Raw genomic sequence first — 9,420 nt, forward strand, 5'->3', positions numbered from 1 at the left:
AAGCTGCCAATTTTCACCTTGGTCTCGTACAGCTACGTTATCGTGACAAATGTTCGTGGCGTGATATGCCTCATAGTACAGAACGTCCGTTACGCTACTATACAGTCTCGCTTAAACGCACTTTAAAGTAGTTCCTTTTCAGAGTTCTTCCTTATTTCGCATATACAAGTACGACTAGAAAAGTCCTTCGCACAAACAGCCTTAAAATTCGTCCTTTGTTAGTAATTCTAAAATGCGGATGCTACGCTTGCACGCAATAAAATGTCATAACAAATCTTGATGAATATTTACATCCAGGGATCAGATTATGTGTTCATGAAGAGAACGTCAATCCGATTGCATCTGATGTCGTGCCTAATGTAATATTTTGGAGCTAAAAATACAATGTTATAGCATTATCCCCCTTTTGATGCAGCTTGCGTGTTTCTGTCCGAGACAAAACTTTATTACAGGTGTAATCAAAATCCACACATCTAAGAGATTCGCACTTTTACTAGGTAGCGATTCGCTGAAAACAAACCCACATCAACAAGCTGAATATACAGAGCAGGAAAGCAAAACGAAATACAAATAAAGTAAGCAAAAATGACGAAAAAATAACGAAACTTACAAGATTTGTGTGGCGACTACGACGACTAAAACATAATGAAAACGACAACTAGAAAACTAACTGTAGAAGAAGCTACACCAAACAATAGAAACAACGGATGAAAAAAATGTACACGAAAATGTGAAACGTTACGTAAACGAAAATAACTGACGAAACTAATTAGAATAAGAAATACACGCGGAATAATTGAAAAACGTAAAAAAATGGACAAAAAGACGCGAAGGCACAACAAATTAGAAGCGCCGTGACTACAACAGGAACATTGGATCTCATTTGCGGTGACTTTATTTGTTTTTCAAAGTAACTCGTGAACACGTATTTCCGGTCACTCGTAAAGTTTATAGCTGCGCCTCTGTTTAACAAGGTAAGTACAACGTGTCCGGGCTTATTATTTAATATAAGTTTCTACATAAGTGGGAGTCAAGAGTTTCTTACAGTCTGTACATCTACAAGCTGATTAGTCCAAAGTCAAATGAAATTGGCCATCTGCAAAACTTGTGTGTTACTGTCCTTATTATACAGAATCTATACATGTGCATGAATGGTTTTAAGACTTTTAAGTTCAAGGAGAAAGATTTATTTGGCCGTAAATAGACGAGAAATTCTCGTCATGAACATATCAGCGGCCCGTTCTGCCCGACAGCCAAGCTGTTGGGTTTTAACCCATCTATATTTACTGCAGAACTGACCACAGAAAAGGCAAGAGATAAATATATATATCTAATATCAGTTAATCCCTAAGGAATATGTCACACAAACTGATGACGTCAAAGGTGGCTTTTGGGTTAAAACCCAACTACTAGACTGTTCTATACAGAGCGATTCAACTTTCCGCCTCTGGAAATGTTCCTGTCGGGAACTTTTCGTGCATCACGTCTAATAAATTCCCCTCAATGATGAGTACAAAAAAAAAAGGTTGTGGTTAGTTGGCTGTAGTCTGAGGGAAAAATCCTGTCGTAAATTTATAGAACGTACAGTGCGATCCCAAGTTAATAAATTAACGTCAAGAAAACGGAGCTTTTCGAAAACGCTGGTGTCACGATATTCATGTGATCTCCCTGACCGAGTTTTCCTCAAACTCAAACCAATTTAAAATGACCGGTGATTTTTGCGTTTTGAAATTTCTCTGGCGTACTGTAGACAGAAAACATTTGATGCGTTTTTAGAGTGAAACCTCCGTTTTCAAAAAATCTCCGGCGCAGGGTGGACGGGGCCTTATTTGCTATCGAAATAACTACAAAAAAAAAAAAAAAAAAAGCTATTGCGAGGCTGAAATGAAACCCAAAATGCAAGCCATTTGCTAACACAGTGGAACCTCGGGTTGCGACCACCTCCTCGCCGGTAAGCGACCACCCCTCCTCAGCGACCAGTTTTCCAATTAAGTAACCAAATTTTTCCAAGTCAAATCACTATATTTGGAACCTCTTGTAATTGACCACCTTTTGCAAGTGACTGCAACCACTGTCAGAGCTAAAAATTTGAAATTTTCTTTTGTTCTTAACCCCCCGTAAGTCAATGGACAGATAATAGAGCGAAAATTGCATAATAAGGTGTTGGGCATTATCGCATTCGTTGGATAGTACGAGACACGGAAATTTCTCAATCGGAAGCACCAGATTTTTTTCGCAAAATCGACTTTTCACATGAATAAAACATTTAAAACATAGATAGGTCTCAACAGTTACCTTATGCTAATGAGGCAAACTTTTGACTCAATATGATCTAAGTTCTCGTAAGTGATCACTTCCCGTAAGCAACAACCTAGGCTTGACATTTTGGGTGGTCGCTTACGGAAGGTTCGACAGTAACAATAAAATGCTCATCACGTTTTATAATGCCTGAATGAATAAATGGACGTGTCGCAAAGAATCCGAGAAAGCAGATAACATCGTCCCTAACTTAGTCAGATTTATGTTTTTTCGAAATAATTTCATCCCAGTCCGGATAATACATCTCCTTCATCCGCTGGGCATGCTCCTCAAGATTCTTGATTTTAGACTTGGTCAGTTCAGCGAAAGGACTTTGCGGACAGTCCAAAACAGAGGAGGTGATGAACGCAAATACGGCAACGTCAGCCAGGCAAGGTTTTTCACCAAACAGAAATTTCTTCTGGCCTAAAATTGCTGACACAGCAAGCAAATCCCTCTCAGCTATTCCGTACAAATCTTGCTCCGAGTGACGACCAATGCCGTGCGACCACAGATCCCTTCTGACCTTTCTATCTACCTTGTAGCATGCGAGAAGTCTGAGAGGCAGGACAAGATGACCAAAGAAAACCTTTCGCATGTGCTCGGCGTAGTTAGTGCACCAGCGGTAGTATACAATTGTCCTATAGAGGATCAAGGAGACGGAAATTAAATTATCTCATTTGTCCTATCGGAAATATGATGCCTAATGGTAAGTATCGAGCGGTCTAAGGGCCTGTTTCCAAGGAGGGAGTGTTACCCTAGCGAGCGGGTTAACCCTAGCTGGAAGGCAAAAGATAGCCGAGGTTTACAAGCAAAATTTCACTGGTAGGGTAACCCTAAAACCAGGGACATTTTAATGCGCGGTTACACTCAGAGTCTGGGAACAAGTAGAAAGTTAACCCGGGTAGGCGGGTTAACCATACCTGGAGTGTTTACAAGGGAAAAGAGTTAACCCGCCAGCCAGGGTAACCCTAGCACGCAGACAGGGTAACCCGCCTACCCGGGTAACCAAAGCTGCCTAACTGCCTTGTAAACACGACGAGTGAGTGAGTGCTAGGGTCACCTGCTTGCTAGGGTAACCCTCTCTCCTTTCAAACAGGCCCGAAGTCATTATATGTTCCCGGCCGGGAATGTTGTGTTATACTTTCAAAGCGCCTCTTTCTACCCAAGAGTATGCCCCATTAATTAATCCAATTCATCGTTTAATAGCGACATACCTGGACAAACATGTGAGTCTGATGGACTCTTGGCCCTTATGCAGTTTTTAGATTGCGTTAATATAGAGCGGTTTTCAACTGAGTGTCGTAAAACCAAAACCAAACCAATTACTTACCAATTAGACTACTCAGCCAATCTCAAACCGTAGTAAAACCAAAACCACAACCAAAGTAATTATCTAATTACTTTCGACACTCAAATGAAAACCGCTCTATTCAACACAATTCAGCATATTTAATTTATCTCTTTATATGTCAGTTACTATTAGAAACTGAGAAAATGCAGGTTCTTGTCCTTCATAAAGACATAAAAATTTCAGGCTTGAAAGGGATTCGAATCCATGACCTCGGCGATGCCGGTTCAGTGCTCTTCCAACTGAGCTATTAAGCCAAGTGGGAACTGGTCAAGTTTAGGGTTAGATAAATTATGCCGGCGTATTTTCGAGCATAATACTATGGTGCGAGCATCGAGCTCAATGCCAGCATAATAGTCATGTCTAGGAGCATAAAAGTTGATAAAATTATCCTGCTAATAAAAACATCAAAATAATGTGTTTAAAAAATATCAATTGTGGGCTTTGTGGCTGCTTTATGCTGCTTTCTTGAAGGCCTGGTTTTCTGTTTGAAGGCCTGGCTACCTTACTTTATGACTGGCTCCCCAGGCAGTTTTCACTTGTCATGAACCCAACTGAAGAGACTGCTGACATTTAGCTCTTGTTGCTCCGTACTAAAGCATTCTATTTCAAAGGCGTTGTTGTTATTTAAAAGAACGACATTAAATATTAGATATGTTAGCACCTATTTTGTCTTTTTTTATTTCCGCAAAATTCACCCCGCATCCTTGAGCATAATGCTAGGGCACGAGCATAATTTCGAGCATAATGCTATAAGTTTAGGAGTGACGCTCAAAACCATAATACTCAAATTTTCGAACGTAATTTATCTAACCCTAGTCACGTTGTGAGGTGACTCCAAGTGGACACGTGACCCGATCAATTGACAGTGATTGGGACTGGATATGTTGATACGCTTGTTTTAGAATTCTCGCTGTAATAATTAAACGTAACGGTCAAATAATAATAATAATAATCTCTTCATCGGAACATAAGACTGTGTAACTCACCAGTAAGTGTTCTCTTCCAACATGGTGCGAATACTGTGAGCAATGGCCTTTTCTGTGTTGGTCAAATGAGAATCAATATCTACTTCGAACTCTCTCTTCAGAAACTGAATACAGAAATTGGAATCAGCAATTTCTTGGCCGTTAAACTCGATCCAAGGTATTTTCCCCTTCTTAGAAAACTTCAAACCATATTCATTTTCGTACGGAATCCTTGTCATGCGAAGGAAGGTTTCCAATTTTAAACATGGAGGGCTAGCATTTGCTACCAAATTGGTTGGAGGGAACTGATGTAAAATGACCGTACCAGGCCTCGGCTTCTTGGTTTTTTGCTCTTTTTTAAACATCTTCACAAGGAGATAAATGACAACAAATGCTGTGGAAGCGATGCCAGCGTATAGAATAGACACCATGGTTTAACTCGTCGCAACTGTAAAGAGTGAATTCCCGTGCGTTTTGTGCATGGATGGCATGACTTGGCACTTCTTTGTCACGCAACAAATCAAATCTTTATCGAATTTGCATATCAATGGAGCATTCATGAAAATTAAGCAACCATGACGACGTTTTATAGAATAAAGCGAAGAGTATTCTAGATATATAGACTCTAAAGGCCAAGAGGTAGCAAGGGGTATCCTTTCTAAAACTAAAGTTTGGTACTTGAGTTCTTAAGGTAGACAGCCGTTTCCTCAAGAAATCGGTCAATTTGAATTTTAGAAATACTGCCATGATCGTTACGACCTTCTAGATAATGCAATAGTCACATTGTATTACGAGTGAATGTGCGCGTCATCCCTGACCTAGCTGATTAGTTATGCAAAGAAAAGGGAGACATTAGGCAAGTGTTCAACAGGCTTTTCATAGTGAGAGCTCTTCAGCAATACTTAAATGTAAAATTGATTCTTCTCTTAGCCTGAATTTTGCAGATGTATGGGTTTTTACGGTGACAGAATGTTAGAGACTTAAAATATGCGAATTAAAGCCAAGATTTTGCTTTTGAGCGCGGCCGAGATCAGGACCGACATGCTGAGGTCTACGAAGCCGGTTGGCTTTGTTTTTTGTTTTTTTTTTGCGAACGTTAGAGTTTCTGGCTCCAGCAGCGCGAAAGGCTCGAAAATTGCGAAGGCAAAATAGTCAAATCGTACTGCAAGTCATCCGTCCACTGGCGCAACTGGAAGGCAGGAAAGAGACAGTGAGATTCATATTTCTTTAAAAAGATTTATTTTCGAGTCTGGCAATATGCAGTTTCTCCAGTTTGTAGACAAATCTATTTTTACAGGTTTTTCAAACAAATCCATCTGAAACCTGAAAAAGACCCAAACAAAGTCTTGTCAGGTATACAAAAGAGAAAATGAGTATCATTATTTTCTAAATTGTTGCGTTTCAAGTTACTATGACTGTACTGTACATCTAGGACTACTTGAGAACCAACATTTAGCTGGCATAGCGTAACAAAGACATGGCAAAAGCCTCAACCCTGACTTCTTGTAGGGTTCATGCGATGTTTATGCAAGACACATGCAAAGCTGACTTTTGGGGTTGGATCTGTTAGGTCTCTCAATGCTAAGCTTGTTCAGTGAGGCTAACTCAGTATGCAAATTGAAAAATATTTACAAAACCTCCCACGACAAGAATATGTTAGACTCTCTTTGACTGATGACCACAACTGAATTGGCGAATTGTTAAACTGACACCGGCGGACCATCTGGGTTCCGAAATCACGAAATTAAAAGAACACTTTCCAAATGGAGAAAACGTTGAGGGTACGGTAACATTATTAAACTCTTATAAGATATTTCAGTCGTCGTCTGATCTCAATTATGCTACCTCCGGCTCTATTCCCCCCTTTACCAGGCGCTTAGAGAAAGTAGGGTAAGCGAGAGGAAATCTCGAATTGAAACGTGCTCGTGTGAGTGGACCTCGGAGGGTGGAATAGGACTTGGCTAACTGCCCTCAAAATCGGTCATACAGGTTAAACTTCTTATCTGGTTAAATTTCCACCCTTCACCTACTCATATTAAAGTAATTAGTCAAACTGATCATCAGTGTCGGCTGTTTAAAGTTAATCCGGGATTACACATGATAAGCTAAGGCGTAACCGGAACTGATACTTGGGAAGGGTCTCAAGCATCTGTCACGTATCAGCGGCAGATGAACCATCTCTTGTTTTCAATTCCCTTGGAGCTGGTTCAAAACTGATCTTACTTAACAAGGTTTCAATTGCACTCGTCTTTTAACTATGTTGACTTATACCACCATCTCACTTCACTGTTAAAAAGACTACATATTTCCTCGGTCTCGTTTACAGAACGCCCAATGTAACTCCCCGCACGAACTGTTCGGTAATCGACCTAAATCAAACTCAATCGAACTTGTCGAATACTTGGTTCGATTATGTTTGGCAATCGAGCTAAGTCAAACCAAAAAATGTGCGAGGGCTCGATTGTGAACTATATCGAAACAAATTGAACTTCTTCGAATGTTGAAACCATTACTCGAAGTAGACAAGATTTCTGAAAAGTCTTTAGCAAGTAAGAAAAACAAATAATTGAATGAAACGAACAATAGAAATTATGTAACAAGAAGCTAAGAGCAACGCAGTGAGCTGAAACGAGGCTCGTTCAACAGTATAATGTTCAAAAGTGTAGCTGCTCTCGTCCCCCCCCCACCCAGGGGGGGGGGGGAGGGGCAACTCAGATATAAAAAGGACGGAGCCGCTAAGAGGTACCAAGATCCTGTTTGGTGGGAGTGGCTTGAAACTTTATTCTGCCCTAAAAGATACAAATCATCCATAGCACATTATCTCTTGTCATATTTTTTCGGCTCAACGCCTTAAAAGGTACTGCAAAAGCTTCCGCTGTGGACCTTAGTGAGGCTAAGCACCCTAAGAGGTAGCAAAACCGCTTTTTTTTAACCCCTAAAAGGTACCACGACCACCCCGGTCCTTTTTGAATTTGGGAAGCCCCCCCTCCTTCGGGCTCTCGAAAGTTTGTAATTCTTTTCATTGTCAGCAGCTGTTTTTGTTCTTGGGCTAGGGACATTGTTTCTGTTGTTTGTTCTATGGTACTCTCAAAGCCATTCATGATGTGAGACCTTACGAGAGCTGACTCCACACATAATGTTCTTCGTAAGACAGCCTAGAAAAACAAAACATTCAGAAAAACAGTATAACTCCCGTTTTTAATCGAAAGTATTCCAGATTCGACCATCGAACTTATTCGAACTCAGTCAAAGTGCGATTGCGTTCGATTAATATTACTCCATTACATTTCTTGTGAGTTTGATTGTGTCTGATTGCCGAGCTCTATCGAACCTAATCATTCGATTAAGTTCGATCAATCGAACGTTTGATTTAGTTCGAGCAGTTAAGTCGAAAAATGCGACAGAGGGGCTCAATGACGTCAGACATGCATTGCCACTCACGTCGTTCTCGCTACCAGTGCCCGCGCGTTTTGGATCAGCGCTCATTGAACTCGCAACGCACTCGACAAAATAAACAATAGCCCTTTTCACGGTTAATTTTTCTCACTTGCATTACATTGTAATCCAATGTGGATGCAAGGCAATTTCGGGCTAAGACTACAAAATAGCCCGAAATTGCTTCACATAAATGCTAGATTTTATTGTCATGCAAATGAGCAAAATTAACCGTGAAAAGGGCTATTGGAACCGAAAACGTCTGCCTCCGGGTTTGATTTGCGCTTGCGCTAAAGTGGAAAATAGAATCAAGAAACTATCCTTGTTTAGTCATTCTAACTGGTATGCACTTCCACCACGCAGTTTAATCCACCTTTGGAAGTAGTTATTTTCATAGCAAGAGAACATCAATGACGTGACATCCGCTACATCCACAGTTTTTTCGGTGAATGAATATGTTTAGTAAACGCTACCTGTTCACTTCTGAATTTGGACAAACATAAAGATATTCTAAACGATGGTCTGTCAACAGCTGTTTCTTTATTCTTTCTTTTTTCCTTAGAGACAATTCGCAATTTTTATTTGTTTGACTTTCCGCTGTAATGAACTATAAAAGATATATCAGAATAGAAAAATATGCTACGGCGGGTGATAAATAGCGAGGACAGCAAGAGCCAGGAGTGTCTGACTGTCTCTACATCTTTACTGGGCATCTCTCAGTTTCCAAAAAATAACAATAGAATAAAATAAAATAAACTACTACGAAAGTCGCAAAAAACTGCACGAGCCAAAACTACTAAAGTCGTAATGTCTTTATCTCTGAGGAGTCATTCAATCAAAAGATATAGCCACGGTGGCTAGCATACGTTAGTTATGTAAGACGACATTCCCCTCTTTCGACTCGTTACAACGTAAGTTTTCTCTAAACACGATATTTACATGAACGTGGAAGAGAATATTTTTTGCAATTGCTGGCTACTCAAGCAATTACTAAGAACTTGAGAGAATGGAATAGAAATTGAAAGAGAAATAGAATTTAGAAAGACCATACTTAAAATGTGAGCCGCAATACGAAACCGGAAACGAGCAATATATTAAAGCTAGGACTAATGTGATATTTAAAGGAGTTCAGTCACAATATTTGGGGTTATTTTGGCCATGCACAAAATTACCTTTAAATTGAAGTAAACTTGAAAATAATGGTTTACTAAGGATAGGAAGGCACTTACGAGAAAACGACAAAGGAACAAGGATGGTAGAGGATGGAGAAGATTAACACAGGCTAGACGTTTCAAGATGTGCAAGGCGTGACCTAATACACCTTTTGCTGTTCATTTACAGAAAATATCCATTCATTTGAATCCAAAA

At 40.0% G+C, this 9,420-nt stretch overlaps 1 protein-coding gene across 1 annotated transcript; it reads right to left on the bottom strand.

Annotated features, from left to right (window-relative positions):
- Nucleotides 1-5,077, bottom strand: LOC145494813 (failed axon connections homolog). Its single transcript, XM_081474386.1, has 2 exons — nt 4,639-5,077; nt 1-2,939 (listed from the first exon to the last, which is right to left on the bottom strand). The coding sequence occupies exons 1-2, from the start codon at nt 5,046-5,048 to the stop codon at nt 2,510-2,512; spliced, it is 840 nt and encodes a 279-aa protein (XP_081330512.1). The 5' UTR covers nt 5,049-5,077; the 3' UTR covers nt 1-2,509.
- Between the last annotated feature and the right edge of the window lie 4,343 nt (nt 5,078-9,420).

The sequence above is a fragment of the Orbicella franksi genome, chromosome 8 (assembly GCF_964199315.1).
Source record: "Orbicella franksi chromosome 8, jaOrbFran1.1, whole genome shotgun sequence".
Classification (NCBI taxonomy): Eukaryota; Metazoa; Cnidaria; class Anthozoa; order Scleractinia; family Merulinidae; genus Orbicella; species Orbicella franksi.

Coding starts and splice junctions, on each gene's coding strand:
- LOC145494813 (XM_081474386.1), bottom strand. CDS start 5,048: ATGGTGTCTATTCTATACGCTGGCATCGCTTCCACAGCATTTGTTGTC. Junction 2,940..4,638: donor TTGGAAGAGAACACTTACTG/GTGAGTTACACA, acceptor GATCCTCTATAG/GACAATTGTATACTACCGCT.